General features: G+C 39.3%; 1 protein-coding gene across 3 annotated transcripts in view; it reads left to right on the plus strand.

Moving 5' to 3' along the window:
* The window catches only part of BAZ1B (bromodomain adjacent to zinc finger domain 1B), a 69,640-nt gene that overhangs the window by 15,658 nt on the left and 36,807 nt on the right, over positions 1-17,175 (plus strand). For 2 of the 3 annotated variants that reach the window (XM_027611331.2, XM_027611329.2), the window contains exons 4-6: positions 4,084-4,285; positions 9,439-9,560; positions 11,152-11,349. In XM_027611331.2, coding sequence (XP_027467132.1) covers positions 4,084-4,285; positions 9,439-9,560; positions 11,152-11,349 — 522 coding nt within the window. Of the gene's footprint in view, positions 1-4,083; positions 4,286-9,438; positions 9,561-11,151; positions 11,350-16,625; positions 16,751-17,175 lie in introns of those variants that run through there. The other variant, XM_027611332.2, reaches the window with a different exon arrangement.

The following is a 17,175-nucleotide window of genomic DNA, read 5'->3' on the forward strand; positions in this document are numbered from 1 at the left end:
TCCAGTACTTCTCAGACTTCAGCCTAAATAAAATCACTTGGAGGACTTCTGAACTTGGGCACCATTCCCGAGGGTAGGGCCTAAAAGTATGCAGTTCTGACCAGCTCCAGGGTGTGATGATGACACTCTGGGGACAACACTTTGAGTAGTATTGGCTTAAGCAATGAAGACATTTGATTATCTCACATAGTAAGTTTTAGAGGCAGGTGGTACCATGTTTGGCATAGAGGCTGGATAGTATTGTCAAAGACCTATATTTTGTATCTTTCTGCCTTTCTGCTCTTCTCTTCTCAGGGTGTTGGGTTTTGTCCTTAGCTTTGTTGCCTCTTGGTTGTGAACTTGTGACTGTATTCAGAGTGAGAAAATGGTTACCTAAGCATTGTAAGAAAATCTTTACTAGAAGTGTATACTCCCTCCCCCCTACCCTGACGCTTGTCTTTACATGTTATTGGCTAGAGTATGTCTATATAACCATCCTTAGCTGCAAGGGGGCTGAGAAAGTGAATATTGCCTTTTTATTTATTTTTTTAAAGATTTATTTATTTATTCGAGAGAGAGCTCAAGAGAGCATGAGCTGTGGGGAGGGGCAGAGGGAGAGGGAAAAGCAGGCTCCCTGCCAAGCAGGGAGTCTGATATGGGGCTCAATCCTAGGACCCCGAGATCATAAGCTGAATGAAGGCAGACGCTTAACCAGCTGAACCACCCACTTCATCCCCCCTTTTTTTTAAAGCCTCAGAAAAGGCAGCCTGGCAAGAGAAAAGAGGGAGGGGAATGGCTTAGGTAGCCCAATGGTAGCCAGTAAGTGATGGGACAGGGATTCAAACTTTTGTCTTTTTGTGTGGTTCCAAAGTTCTTGTTCTTTTCCTTAATTTACTTTGACTCCCTGGAGCCCCTAGCTAGTTCTTTTTGTTATATTTGTAATGTCTGTGGGTTTTAATCACATACTTTACATCAGTCAGAGTCTTGGCAGGAAACAGATGGCATATTCAAATGGTGTAATTGAATCGAATTTAATAAAGGGACTATAGATAAGAGACAACAGTGTGATCTAGGTTAAGGAAAACTAACAAGGAAAGGTTAAATACCCGATTGCTGTTAACAGTAGAGAGACTACCACTTCAAAACCCCAAAGAAACAAGGGAGGGAGTGGGTACTGGAATTAGAAAAGAGTAATGTAGTTGTAGAAGAGTACTTTGATAGTAAGATGTAACAAATTTCATAGGGAAGTAGTCAAGGGAATAAATACCCCAACATCACTTTTCTTCCACCATCTGATTTTCTGGTCTTGCTTCCTATGGGTTGAACTCACCAAAATCTAGACAAGGGAGCCCTTTGGTGTATGCCACAAAGATCAGCCTGTAAAATACAGCACAGAGTAAGGTAGAGAAGAATGGAGACTGATTTGGAGTGGCAAAAGGAAAATATGCTGTTACACATCTGCAAGGTAAAAGAGGAAAAGTTTGACGAAGGGGGAGAGAGAAATTAGGGAGATAAGTATGCCCATAAACATATGACAAAGTGTTTAAACTCATTAGTAATCCAGGAAAGCAAATTAAAAGCTAGCAAGACCGTTTTATGGGCATCAGATTAGTAAATAAGAAAAAGTCAAAATAATGGCAAGTTTTGACAAGAATGTGGAGCTGCTGGTTTACTACTATTTTGATAAACACTTCAGCATTACTGAATACAATTGAAGGTGCACATACGTTTGACAAAGGATTTTTTCCTTAAATATCCTTTTAGTAACAATGTTGAAGATCTTCTCATGTATTTGTTGCTATCCTTTGATTTATATATATATTTTTTAAAGATTTTATTTATTGAGAGAATGAGAGATAGCACGAGAGGGAAGAGGGTCAGACGGAGAAGCAGACTCCCTGCTGAGCAGGGAGCCCGATGCGGGACTTGATCCCTGGACTCCAGGATCATGACCTGAGCCGAAGGCAGTCGCTTAACCAACTGAGCCACCCAGGCGCCCCTTAATTTATATTTCTTTTGGTGAAGTGTCTGTTCATATCTTTGTCCATTTTTAAATTGGATTGTTTTCTTGTTTTTGAGTTTTGAGAGTTTTTTATTCTGGGAACAAGTTCTTTATTAGGTATATGCTTTGCTTTTGCTCCCAACTAGGGTTTGTGTTTTCATTTTCTTGACAGTGTCCTTTGAAGAGCAGAATTTTTTAGTTTTCATGAAACTGAATAGAAATTTCGCAGCTATACCAGGGCACTTGGGTGCCTCAGTCGATTAAGCATCTGACTCTTGGTGTTTGCTCAGGTCATGATCTCAGGGTCCTGAGATTAAGCCCCACACCTGCTTGAGATTCTCTCTCCTCCCCCTCCCCGCCGTGCACACTCTCTCAAATAAAGAAATCTTTATTTATTTATTTTTTTAAAAGATTTTTATTTATTTATTGAGAGAGAGAGAGAGAATGGTAGAGAGAGAGCATGAGAGGGAAGAAGGTCAGAGGGAGAAGCAGACTCCCTGCTGAGCAGGGAGCCCAATGCGGGACTCGATCCCGGGACTCCAGGACCATGACCTGAGCCGAAGGCAGTCGCTTAACTAACTGAGCCACCCAGGCACCCCTGAAGGCAGACATTTAACTGACTGAGCCACCCAGCCTCCTGGAAAGATGAGTACCCTTTATGGTAATGTCAAAAAATGTGAATCTCTTGTCAGATTACTCCCAGAGTATTTCACAAGATCCATACGCTAAAAATTATAAAATGTTCCTGAGAGAAATTAAAGAAGGCCTTAAATGATAGATGCACCTTTGTTCATGGGTGGGAAAACTCAGTATTGTTGAAATGTCAGTTCTTTCTAAATTGATGTGTAGATTAACCACAATTGCAATAAAATCCCAGCAGCTTTTCAACTATACTCAAATTAAAAAATAATAATAATAAAAATCCAAACAGCTTTTTTGTAGAAATTGTCAAGCTGATTATGAAGTTCATGTGGAAGGGTGCCTGGGTGGCTCCGTCTGACTCTTGGTTTTGGCTCAGGTCATGATCACTGGTTGGGGAGATGGAGCCCTTTGCTCAGCGGGGAGTCTGCTTCCTCTGACTTCCCTCTCCCTGTCCCACTGCCCTTCTCCCTGGCTTGCATTCTCTCTCTTTCCCTGAAATAGTCTTTTTTTTTTTTTTTTAAGAATTTTATTTATTTGAGAGAGAGCACGAGTTGGGGGGGAGAGGCAGAGGGAGAGGGAGAAGCAGGCTCCCCACTGAGCAGGGAACCTGATACAGGGCTCTATCCCAGGACCCTGGGATCATGACCTGAGCTGAAGGCAGTTGCTTAACTGACTGAGCCATCCAGCTGCCCCCCCGCTACTAATTTTTGAGAGAGGTGGAAAGATAATTAAGTGAAGAAAAGATTGTCTTTTCAACAGATGATTCTAGAATAATTGGATATCCATGTGTATAGTTGATATTTATTTATTTTTTAGAGATTTTATTTTTTAAGTAATCTACACCCAGTGTGGGGCTCAGACTCACAACCCTGAAATCAAGAGTCATGTGCTCTTCCTACTGAGCCAGCCAGGTGTTCCTGTATAGTTGATTTTCTTAAAAATGGAAATTCTTGAACTGTATTTTACATATATGTCAGGTTAGTATAATGATTGCCTTTTGGCCTTCGTACATTGGTGCATGAATTATGAACTAGATGGTGATCATTTTATTTTTTTAAGGTATTCTATTTCAACTTAGAAGTCTGAGAAATAGGGCCGCCTGGGTGGCTCAGTTGGTTAAGCGACTGCCTTCGGCTCAGGTCATGATCCTGGAGTCCCGGGATCAAGTCCCACATCGTGCTTCCTGCTCAGCAGGGAGTCTGCTTCTCCCTTTGACCCTCTTCCCTCTCGTGCTTTCTATCTCTCATTCTCTCTCTCTCTCAAATAAATAAGTAAAATCTTAAAAAAAAAAAAAGTCTGAGAAATAAAGTTGGAAAAAAAATCACCGTACTTGGCTGCTTCAGAGTTTCCGTGAATTTTTGTCAGGTGAAGTGGGTTGGATATTGGATAATATATTCTAAACATCTTTAGGTTTCTGATTCTTATTTATTATCTTTAATTCTCTCCTGTCTCCTTTATAGGTTGGGAAGGAAAAAATGCTCAAGGTGAGGATTGTGAAGATTCATCCTTTGGAGAAAGTAGATGAAGAGGCCACTGAGAAGAAATCAGATGGTGCCTGTGATTCTCCCTCAAGTGACAAAGAGAATTCTAGCCAAATTGCTCAGGATCATCAGAAGAAGGAGGCAATTGTAAAAGAGGATGAAGGAAGGAGAGAGAGTATTAGTATGTATGATGCTAGCTTTCCTTAGTGAGTTACGCTACTCTGTTCTGTTTATTTTATACACAAATCTTTTTGAGTTCTCTAGCAATTAGATTTGTAGTTGAGTTTTGTAGATAGCTAGACATATTTTGTTCATTTATGATTCAGAAAACCAAATATTCACCAAGTGAATTCAGATTTAAACCCGCCCCCCCCCAAAAGAAGATTTAAATCTCCCTGCACAATTAGGACCATTGGGAAGTCATTACCTCTGGCTGCTTAGAAATCTGTGTGCACGTACCTGTCTACCCAAGATGGGAAAGAAAGTTTGCTTTCCTTTTCTCTAAGTTGGAAATACGGAAGTAAGTGTGGAAAGAGGGTGATTGGAGTAGGAGGGGCTAATTCTATTTCTGTTTCTTTTCATATTATAAGCCAATGTGGTGCTTTTAAGGTACTTCCTTTTATCTATATTCTATAATTTAGGTCCCTCTCAGATGGGAGCTGCCAGAATTGTGAAACACTAAAAGTAATTTTTAGGGACCTGGAGACCTAACAGTGATGTTTTGAAAGTTGAGAAACTGAGATGATTCTTCCTGGGAGACTTTTCAGCCTCTGAGGCCTCCGCGCGCGCGCGCGTGCGCGCGTGTGTGTAAATAAGGAATTTGACTGGATCCCTTGTGTGTGTGTGTGTGTGTGTGTAAAATTTGACTGGATCCCTTTTCTCTCCAAAAATAGGCAGGGGTGTGTGTGTGTGTGTGTGTGTGTGTGTGTGTGTGTGTAAATAAGGAATTTGACTGGATCCCTTGTGTGTGTGTGTGTGTGTGTGTAAAATTTGACTGGATCCCTTTTCTCTCCAAAAATAGGCGGGTGTGTGTGTGTGTGTGTGTGTGTGTGTGTGTGTGTGTGTGTGTGTGTAAATAAGGAATTTGACTGGATCCCTTGTGTGTGTGTGTGTGTGTGTGTAAAATTTGACTGGATCCCTTTTCTCTCCAAAAATAGGCAGGTGTGTGTGTGTGTGTGTGTGTGTGTGTGTGTGTGTGTGTGTGTAAATAAGGAATTTGACTGGATCCCTTGTGTGTGTGTGTGTGTAAAATTTGACTGGATCCCTTTTCTCTCCAAAAATAGGCAGGTGTGTGTGTGTGTGTGTGTGTGTGTGTGTGTAAATAAGGAATTTGACTGGATCCCTTGTGTGTGTGTGTGTGTGTGTAAAATTTGACTGGATCCCTTTTCTCTCCAAAAATAGGCAGGTGTGTGTGTGTGTGTGTGTGTAAATAAGGAATTTGACTGGATCCCTTGTGTGTGTGTGTGTGTGTGTGTAAAATTTGACTGGATCCCTTTTCTCTCCAAAAATAGGCAGGTGTGTGTGTGTGTGTGTGTGTGTGTGTGTGTGTGTAAATAAGGAATTTGACTGGATCCCTTGTGTGTGTGTGTGTGTAAAATTTGACTGGATCCCTTTTCTCTCCAAAAATAGGCAGGGGTGTGTGTGTGTGTGTGTGTGTGTGTGTGTGTGTGTGTGTGTGTGTGTGTGTGTGTGTAAATAAGGAATTTGACTGGATCCCTTGTGTGTGTGTGTGTAAAATTTGACTGGATCCCTTTTCTCTCCAAAAATAGGCACCCTGGTTTGTGTATATAGATCTCTTTCCCCATGACTGTTCGGGGATTAAAGAGTTTGACTGGATCCCTTTTCTCTCCAAAAATAGGCACCCTGGTTTGTGTATATAGATCTCTTTCCCCATGACTGTTTGGGGATTAAAGAGTTTCACCTCAATATTTAACTGGCACAAAGTTTGAGTTAGAATGTTACATTAAAATGTTCTGCTATCTGCCTTCCATTCTATTTTGTGTCTCCAGATGTTTAGGATACGTGCAGATGGTTTTAGAGGGCCGTCCTTATCTGGTCCCGAACTTCAGAGATCGTTGTGTAGCTGTTCCCCCCTAGCTGTTGATACTTTGGTTTTGTTTTCTACTCTGTATTATGAATGCTAATGTCTGAGTTTTTCAGTTTCTTTTTGACACTTAGTTTTATTTATTTATTTATTTTTTTAATAATAGTTTGCAGTCTATTTTTTTTTAAGATTTTTATTTATTTATTTGACAGAGAGACAGCGAGAGAGGGAACACAAGCAGGGGGAGTGGGGGAAGGGACAAGCAGGCTTCCTGCTGAGCAGGGAGCCCGATGCAGGGCTCGATCCCAGGACCTTGGGACCATGACCTGAGCCAAAGGCAGATGCTTAACGACTGAGCCACCCAGGCGCCCCGACACTTAGTTTTATAATATGTGTGTTATTCACAGTTCCCTAGATTTGAGGTTGATAAATGTTTTGGTTAGGTGTTGGCTGATCTGTCTTCTAACATTTCTTTTCTTCTAGAATGAGGATCATTGGAATACCAGTGATGTGTTACAGCTGTTTGTTTTATACCTAAGCATTGTGTACCAGGAACTGCTGGTTTTAGGCTTTGGCTTATTTTTTAGAGTGTGTGCCTTAGTTTGGGTTTTAATTACTGAGATGTAATGTTATTGCTAGTATGTTGATAAGAGTAGTAGGTGGGCTAAATAATTGTTATGTATTCTGCATGTCTTCAAGGAAAAAATTGATTAGAATTTCCATAGAAATATGATAGGCAAATTCTAGTACGAAAAATATTTTCTTATCATGTGACTTGGCCTTTTACTTTGTGGGGGGAGAAGTAACGTGTTAGGGCAGGAACTTTTCAGCTTTGTGTTCCTAACCTTCTTGGTAGGACTCTCTTCCTCCATCTTAGAAGGGAGATCTCTTTTCTCTTGGCCAAGTTGCTTGTGGTTTGAATACCATTCCCTCTGGGATGCCTGTTTGGCTCATTCGGTTATGCCTTTGCCTCAGGTCATGATCCCAGGGTCCTGGGATCAAGTCCTGCATCAGGTCCTTGCTTGGCAGGGAGCCTGCTTCTCCCTCTGCCTGTCACTCCCCCTGCTTGTGCGCTGTCTCTCTCTCTCTCTCTCTCTCTCACAAATAAAATCTTAAAAAAAAAAAGTTAATACCATTCCCTCTTAGTTTCTCAAGGGCTGGGTAAACTTTTATTCTACCATATAATACACACACACACACACACACGTGTGTGTGTGTGTATGTGTGTGTATTTTTTTAAGTAGGCTCCATGCCTAGCATGGAGCCCAATGCAGGGCTTGAACACACGACCCTGAGATCAAGACCTGAGCTGATATCAAGAGTTGGGCGCTCAACCAAGTGAGCCACCCAAGGGCCCCTCTACTATACAGTGTTTTAAACCCTCTTTCTAATGGTTCTTCTCAGCTTATAAACAAAGTCCCCTTTTCTAAAAACAAAAACATATTTTCTCTTGATCCTATTGTTCTATTTCTGTCTTACTTATTCACGTTAAGATTCTTGAGAATGTTGTCTCCACTTTCTGGCCATCAGTTTATTCCTTCTGCTGTTACAGTGTAACTCCTGCCTCTTTACTTCTGAAACTGTTCCTGATAAGCTTATAGGTGACCCCCCCCAATTGTAAAAATCACTCATTTCTCCTTTGTGTTTTACTTTTCTGTTCCATTTAACACTGTTGGTCACTCTCATATCTTTCAGTTTATTTGATACCATAGTCTCCCTAGGTTTCCCAACTACTTTTCAGGGGTGGGGGAGGGGTCGTTTGTTTTTTGTTTTTAAGTAATTCCTCTACCTAACGTGGGACTCAACTCATGACCCCGAGATCAAGAGTTGCACACTTTTCTGACTGAGGCAGGCAGGCGCCCTTACTTTTCTGTTTTGTTTTTTTTTTTTAAACCTTTTTTCATCTACCATTCATTAAGTTATTTTTCATAGGATTTTGTTCTGTCTCCTTTTTATTTTTCTATACAAGGGTATTGTTATATTTCATTCCTGCCCACAGTTTAAATTCTTTTTTTTTTTTTTAAGATTTTATTTATTTATTTGACAGAGAGAGACACAGCGAGAGAAGGAACACAAACAGCAGCGGTGGGAGAGGGAGAAGCAGGCTTCCCGCCAGCCAGGGAGCCCGATGCGGGGCTCGATCCCAGGACTCTGGGATCATGACCTGAGCCGAAGGCAGACGCTTAACGACTGAGCCACCCAGGCGCCCCACAGTTTAAATTCTTAATCTGTATAAGAGCTGATGATTCCCAGACCCACATCAGCTTAACTCCTTAACTCTAGACCCAGTCTTCACATGCCTGTCCTAGGCAGTTCAAATTTTAACACCTGTAAGGCTAAATTGATCATCTTACTCTTTATGTTATCTTCCCAAGGCATGTCAACAAGAATTGTCCTGCTGTTCTTTCAGCATTCTCTTACTCAGTTAATGACCCCCTCATCTCCTTGGTCCCTAAGGCAGAAAACTTGGAAGCTGTTAGCATTTCCACATCTAGTTGGTTACCAAGTCTGTCTTCTAAATGCCTCTCGACTCTTTCAGCCTCCATTCCAGTTACATTAATTCAGATGTTTAGTGCTTTATCTTATGATTCCTGATATTCAGTCTCACCTGCCCTTTTCATTCGTTTTCTAACTGCTGGAAGTGTTTCTTTTAATTTTTTCATGATAGTGATCTTTCACAGCATATATCCAGTTAGTCAGATGGGAAATCCTTTGTTTCCTTAGTGCCTACGGGACACATTCCAGTCTCTTTAAATGGCATTCAGTGTTGGGGCACCTGGCTGCCTTAGTCGGTAGAGCATGTGACTTGATCTTAGGGTTGTGGGTACAAGCCCCACATTGGACATGGAGCCTACTTTAAAAAAATAAGAATAAATGGAATACAATTTTATTTATAATTTGGACCCTACTTACCTCTTTGGTCTGAAGTTTTTACTGTAGTCTAGATCATAGTCACCTCCCTCGTTGCTTATAGTCTCTGAACAAGTCTTACTCTTTCTAGGCCCTTTCCTTTGCCTATCTTCCAGACCAAATTAGACATTGCTTCTCTTTCCTATCACGGTACTTTTTTGTGCCAATCTCTATTACAGTCGTTTATCACATTGTAATGTAATTTTTGTAGACTCATAGACTTTATCTGCTTGAGGTAAGTAAGGACTTCATGATTCATCTTTGTGCCCCATCACTCAGTGCCTAGTGCAGAGTAGGTGTTCATTAAGAATACTAGTAATGAATGAATGGATAAAATTAAAGACTTGTTTTTTTCACTAATTTTCTGTTGATTTGACTAGGTGACAGAGCACGTAGATCTCCACGAAAACTCCCTACTTCATTAAAAAAAGGAGAAAGGAAATGGGCTCCACCAAAATTTCTGCCTCACAAATATGATGTGAAATTACAAAATGAAGATAAGGTTAGTTGGCACTTTGTATTAGACCTTTTACATGTAGTAAATGTTACTTCAGAAAATATACGGCTAGTTTTCTCAGAGAAAATGTGCTAAAAAAAAAATGGGAATGAATGTGTTTCTACAACAAATTCTGAGGGGTTTTCTAGTCTTTGTAATTATGACCTTAAGTTAAATTGTATTTTTTCCCTAGGATATAGCATGATTTTTTTCTTTTAATATGAATTATTAGGGTGTAAGAATAATTTGCATTTGAGCTTCAAACTCAGTTTGAAAAATAAGAATCAGTTCCCAGCAGTTAAGGACTTTCCCCAGGTAATAGCTCTTCCCAGTTAAAAATAAAGCAAATACTTAAACTCGGAAACTGAGTAGTCAGTTCTAATCAATGCTTTTATAAGGAATATGTGAAGCTACTAATCTAAGACAGTAAATACCTTTAAGATGACTTAGTGCTTTGTTTTATTGATTCTAAGGTTTATATTTTTTAATACATCTGGAATCATGATACATCCTTTTTTTTTTAAGATTTATTTATTTTGGGGGGGGTGGGGGGGCACCGAGGGAGAGGCTCCATCCCACGACCCATGAGATCATGACCTGAGCTGAAACCAAGAATTGGACGCTTAACCAACTGAGCCACCCAGGTGCCCCTGGTGGTTAGCTTTTAAGTGACTTTTAAAAATAGTATTCTATACCTACTAATTTGTAACTTTTTTCATTTACTATGTGGTAAACATCTGTGATGTCATTAAATTTTTTTCCAAAACAGTATTTTCAACTTGTAGGGTGTATGATAGTCACCAGGGGAGTTTATTAAAAATATAGATTCCCAGGCTGTACTGCCAGAGATACTTCTGATTCAGTAAGTTTGGGCCAAGCATCTGCATTTTAATAGCACCCTAGATGATTCTGAAAAATTTGTCCTGATTAAGAAACATTTTTCCCCTATGGTTGTATATTATATGATTGTATATGTTACATGCAGTATATTAGATATAATTATTTGTTTATAATGGTTGCATTCATTATATGGATATATTTTAATTTAAAAAATGATTCCCTTACTGACATACCTTTATGTAGTTTTTCCCTTCTGTTTTTGTTTTTCCTTTTATAAGCAGTCGATGATGACTATCCATTTACTTCTAAATTCTTAACAAGAGGAATTGCTGGTTCAGGGGCACCTGGGTGGTTCAGTTGGTTAAGTGTCTGCTTTCAGCTCAGGTCATGATCCCAGGGTCCTGGGATTGAGCTCCACATCAGACTACCTGCTCAGTGGGGAGTCCGCTTCTCCCTCTCCCTCTGCCCGTCCACCCCACTAATGCTCTCTCTCTCAAATAAATAAATAAAATCTTAAAAAAAAAAAAGGAATTGCTGGTTCAATGGGTATGCACATTTTTAGGACTTTGATACATACTGGTAAATTGCCTAGGGATGTGTTTAACATCTGTCTCTGAAAATTATTCTTTTGGTTTCACCTAGCTTATAGCCATATTTTATAGAGGGAATTATTTTTCTGGAGAGAAGATAAATCTTTGTTCTCAGTGGTTAATTGCTTTTTATCCCAGTGGTAAGTTATTTATATTTGTTAACCTAGATCATCAGTAATGTGCCAGCAGACAGCTTAATTCGTACAGAACGCCCACCAAATAAGGAGATACTTCGATACTTTATACGGCATAATGCGTTACGGGCTGGTACTGGTGAAAATGCACCATGGGTGGTAGAAGACGAATTGGTGAAGAAATATTCCCTCCCTAGCAAGTTCAGTGACTTTTTACTTGATCCATACAAGGTAAGGTCACTATTAATTTTTGAACAGCAAAGTAGAACACTGTTAGATGAGTTTGTTTTCTCTGGTAGCTCCAATTAGATGAGATTTTGAGCTTTTAAATCAGAAAATGGATATAGAAAATTTCAAATCTATTTTATGTAGGTGATGATGTGGGGTTGGTATTGAATATCTCCCCTAATTCAGTTTATTTTTTATTATGGTTGCATAATTAAAAAAAAAGAACACACACACATACTTTTTTTGCCTCAGATTCTTCTTGGAATGAGGTATGGTATAAATAGAAAAAACAATTTGTGTATCAGATAAAATGATCAAACACACCAGCAGCCTTGAAAACTTGAAATGAGTATTACTGTGTATGACAGATTAGTAGAAAGTCTAGCATTTCCCTCTTCAGAATTGTGTTGGGGTTTTTTTTTTTTGTTAATTCATTTGATCTTCAAAACATTTCTTATGAAGTCATGGGGAGGGGATGGGTGTGTGTGTGTGAGTATAATCTTAACTTTCCATATGCAGAAGCTGAGACTAGTCTAATTAGAACCAACAGAAAGTAAAATGACAAAAGTCAAGACATTGGCCTCAGATTTCTGATTGTCTTTTTCATCTCAGGGTTTCTCCAATAAGATTTTTTAAATGTAGGTTTTGAGAGTATTTGTGTCTTTCATGGCATGTTTGCTCATTTGCATACTGATAGTTCATCTTGGTCTTAGGGCCATACTGGGACAGGGATGGGGTTGCTGATCCATTAAAGCTAAGTCAGAGTTCCATGATTGTTTTTTCTCCTTCCTTTTCATTTTGAAAAACTAAGCACATCTGGAGTCATACAACTAAATTACCTCAATTATTTTAGGTTAATTTGCTGACAAAGGTATATTGAGAAATAATTTTATTTCTCCAACCATAGTTTAGTACTTAGCATGTTTTCTTATTCCACACCAGCATGACCAAGCATTTTCTTCCTGTGCTCTTTAAATTTTTATTTGCATAAAAAGAAAACTTTAGAAATTAATTTGTTTTTTCTAGATTAGGACTAAAGTTTCTATGGAACTTTGGTAAACCTAAATTTTTTTATTTACTGAGGGGAAATTTTAATTCTTTGTCATTTTATTGCTCTAGAGTTTTGGAGCTGTGATAACGGCTTTCAGTGGTTACAATATAAGATTATTATCTTTACTGTATGAAAATCCTATACAGGGGTGCCTGGGTGGCTCAGTCGTTAAGCGTCTGCTTAAAATCTTAAAAAAAAAAAGAAAGAAAAAATCCTATACAGAATTAACTCTGAATGTTTTTTTTTTTTTTAAAGATTTTATTTATTTGACAGAGAGAGACATAGGGAGACAGACGCTCAACCGACTGAGCCACCCAGGTGCCCCTGCTCTGAATGAGTTTTAGACTCTTGGATCATTTGAGTCCTTAAATATTTTCCTTTTTTTTTTTTTTTTAAGATTTTATTTATTTGACAGAGACACAGCGAGAGAGGGAACACAAGCAGGGGGAGTGGGAGAGGGAGAAGCAGGCCTCCTGCTGAGCAGGGAGCCGGATGTGGGGCTCGATCCCAGGACCCTGGGACCATGACCTGAGCCAAAGGCAGACGCTTAACGACTGAGCCACCCAGGCGTCCCAATATTTTCCTCTTTTTAAATCTTACAGCTCTTACGTATTTTCGTTTAGTGATTCAAGTATGAATAACATAAAAGAAAGACAGTATTATTTATGTGTAAAAGATCTTGGTACTTTTATTAGAACAAAAAAGCCGATCCACACTTTTTGTAAGGAGCCAGAGACTAGAATTCCAGGAACTTATATCTTAAAAAGTGGTTTCTGAAGAAATCAGCTACTCTCAAATTTTCTTTTTTTTTTTTTTTAAGATTTTTTTTTTTTATTTATTTGAGAGAGAGAGAGAGAATGAGAGACAGCATGAGAGGGAGGAGGGTCAGAGGAAGAAGCAGACTCCCCGCTGAGCAGGGAGCCCGATGCGGGACTCGATCCCGGGACTCCAGGATCATGACCTGAGCCGAAGGCAGTCGCTTAACCAACTGAGCCACCCAGGCGCCCTACTCTCAAATTTTCTAACAAGGGCTTAAGATACTAACTTAATGGAATTCGGCTATAATTAAGATTGAGACTAGGAAGTATAAGTTTGTTTGGACTGAAGTTCTGTAAGTGATTCTGCTTAGTCAGAGAACTTGAGACTCGTAGAATACCAGTCTACACAATAATTCTTATTCCCCAATACCATTTGACATTTCCCTGATTTTGCTTCCTGAGTTTTGCATGGAAGTGTTTTTCCTGTTTGTAGCTTTTTTTTTTTTTAAGATTTTATTTATTTATTTGACAGAGACACAGCGAGAGAGGGAACACAAGCAGGGGGGGAGTGGGAGAGGGAGAAGCAGGCTTCCTGCGGAGCAGGGAGCCCGATGCAGGGCTCAATCCCAGGACCCTGGGATCATGACTTGAGTCGAAGGCAGACACTTAAGGACTGAGCCATCCAGGCGCTCCTGTTTGTAGTTTTCTTAAAGAATTTAGAGCATCTCAGGACAGAATACAGGAAAGACACGGATAAGGAGACCATAAAACAATATTTTGGATTCTTTCCTCATTTTAAGTAATGTATTGAGGATTCAAGTTGATCACATACGATCTGCCTTTCCCAAAGGCAATAGGTTTAAAAATTTTTTTTCTCTCTTCATCTTCTCTTTGGTTTTCATAGAATTTCATGTTCTGCTAGGCTGCCAAATGCAGCTGCTGTGGAGAGAGAGGAGACCTGGAGAAGAAGCAAGTTCTGAGCAGTAGTTTAAGGAAAGGATGGATGGGGATCCTAGGTGGGAGAGAAGAAAGTTATTTAGAGATTTGGAACTTGGAGTGTTATGTGAGTAGGGCCTGATGTGATGATGAGAGTGTGTTTATGGTCTTGTAAACTCTAGAACATAAATTTCTTGAATGTGAGAACTATCTTACTCATTTCATGTTCTGTAATATTTGGCATAGGTGTAATAGCTATGTGGCTAGTGAATTCATCTCTTTAAGAAATATCACTTGGGCCCCTGGGTGGCTCAGTTGGTTAAGCGACTGCCTTCGGCTCAGGTCATGATTCTGGAGTCCCGGGATCGAGTCCCACATCGGGCTCCCTGCTCAGTGAGGAGCCTGCTTCTCCCTCTGACCCTCTTCCCTCTCGTGCTCTCATTCTCTCTCTCTCAAATAAATAAAATTAAAAAAAAAGGAATCACTTGTTGAGAAAAATGCAACAGACAGTTGAGTTTAGGGATAGTGACTTGGGGGAATGATTTACAAGGCATTTGTGTGTTAACTGTTATCTAAGGTGAAATCTGCCATCTTGTCTCATTGCCCTTTGGTAATACATTGCAGCTGTAGTGTTTTGTTCCTTAGTCTCCAGTGTTTGAACACTTGTTTCAGGCTGGTATATCCTAGTAGGGAAGCTTTTGGATAGAGATGTAACAACTAGGGCGCCTGGGTGGCTCAGTTGGTTAAGCGACTGCCTTCGGCTCAGGTCATGATCCTGGAGTCCTGGGATCGAGTCCCACATCGGGCTCCCTGCTCGGCAGGGAGTCTGCTTCTCCCTCTGACCCTCTTCCCTCTCGTGCTCTCTATCTCTCATTCTCTCTCTCTCAAATAAAAAAATAAAATCTTTAAAAAAAAAAAAAAAGATGTAACAACTAAATACTGCTTTTTTAAGACCTTTGGAATCCTGGCATAATTTGGACTGATTTAATAGGGTTTTTAATGCATTTTAAGAATATTTTATTTTGAAATAATTTCATACAAAAAAGTAGACAAATTACAATGAAGAATTTCTTCTGTACACCTTTGAGTGAATTCCTCAAATGGAATGTTAACCTTTACCACATTTGTTTTATTATTTTCTCTCTTTTCAGACACACAAATTATTTTTTTCTGAGCCACTGAGAATGCCCTTTCACTTGAATATGCTTCCTAAAGACAAGGATATTTTTTTTCTTTTCTTTTTTAAGATTTTATTTGTTTATTTGAGAGAGCGTGAGAGCATCGGAGGAGGGGCAGAAGGAGAGGGAGAGAATCTCAAGCAGACTCCGGGCTGAGCTCAGAGCCCATTGTGGGGCTCAGTCTCATGACCCTGAGATCATGACCTGAGCCGAAACCAAGAGTTGGATGCTTAGCTCCCTGAGCCACCCAGGCACCCCAAGGGCAAGGATATTTTCTAACGTAACTATAGTACAGTTGGCAAAATCAGGAAGTTAGTATTGAAACACTAGTATTATCTGTAGTCCTTACACAGATTTTGAAAATTGTCCCAGTACTGCCCTTTTAGCCAAAAAAATATTGGTTTGGTTTTAGTAGGATCCAGTGTAGTATCATGTATTATACTTCCTTGTTTTGTGACTTGTTAGGACTCTGATCTGGAGCCATCTCTCAGCTTTTGTCTTTCAAGAACCTTGACTTTTTTAAGAATACAAGCCAATCACTTTTGTGTGATACTTCTCAATTTGTGGTTATTTCCATATGATTGTATTCAGGCTATGGATTTTGGGTAGAAGTACCACAGAATTGTTGTGTTCTTAGTGAATCATATCAGAAGGTACACGATGTAATTTTGTCTCATTACTAGTGATGTTAATTAAATATTTTTAAAGATGTTTCTTATCTCTTCTAATTAATGTTTCAAGTAAGTGTTTATGGTTTAAATTTTTTCTTTAAATACATTTGCCTCTTGAATTTTATTTGAGTTAGAGAAGCACTTTAAAAAATAAATTATGTTAACTTTAAGAGCACTTAAACCTATTTTATGGCAACATATTTTGCACTTTGGCTGATAAAGACATCTGGAAATTGAGGCAAGCCTGCTGTGCGAATGTTGCTATGAAACTGCTACCATGGCTCCTTGAGTGAATGAGAAGAGTGGAGTAAGAATCAGAATATAGATTGCCAAAGTTTTCCAGTTCAGGGTTTTTGCTGCTTACTATTAAGTTAAATTTAGCATCTGAATGAGGTGCTAGAAATAAAGTTTTTTCATTTGTATCTTATTAGATTTCCTTATTTGTTGTGGTGGTTTGTTTCGGGTGACAGGGAACAAGGTATAGAATTGTAGTTGTTGAGTCATTCATAAATACTTCGTTCCTGTTTAGCATTTAGGAAGGGCCTTTGCCTAAAACCTACACACAATACTGCTATTTCAGTGTCCATTCTTTTCTCCCTCCCTGTGCACTACACTGGTAGATTACTTATGCTGAATGGGGGATAGGGGAGACCCTTAGCACATAAGTGGTTTTATACTTTTTCAGATCCCCCTGAGTCCAGCCATGCCGGCTCCCATTTGGCTGTGACTGCCCAGCATGCCCTATGCTGAGATGATCCAGTTACTGAAGGACTGCTCAAGCGGGGAGCTGGCCTGTTGGGAGGGGGTTGGGTGAGTTAATTTCTTTCATTTTTAAGAAAAAATTATATGGTGTGGTTTGGCAAAAAAACACACACCTTATAAATAAAAATAGGTTGCTGGACCCTCTTATGGCTAAGCTATCCCAGCTTTTCCTTATATCATTTCTGCATAATATAATGCTTCTAAGTAGAAGAAATTTAAAGAACCTTATGATAATTTGAGTGACTTTTAAATAGAAAAAGAATCAGTGAATTAAGAAGTGGCCCTTTTAATAGACCCTATTAAAAGATACCTTTTTAAAATGGTAAAAATGAAACATAGTCTCACAGTAGTCTCCTTTTTAGTGATAAATTTCATTTTAATGACTTTAAATATAGCCTGTTATCCTGAGCATTAGAAGTAGTATCAACCTCTATACTCTGAAGATTTTCCAAGACTAGTTGAAGAGGATGGTT

Source organism: Zalophus californianus, chromosome 10 (assembly GCF_009762305.2).
Source record: "Zalophus californianus isolate mZalCal1 chromosome 10, mZalCal1.pri.v2, whole genome shotgun sequence".
NCBI classification, from domain to species: domain Eukaryota; kingdom Metazoa; phylum Chordata; class Mammalia; order Carnivora; family Otariidae; genus Zalophus; species Zalophus californianus.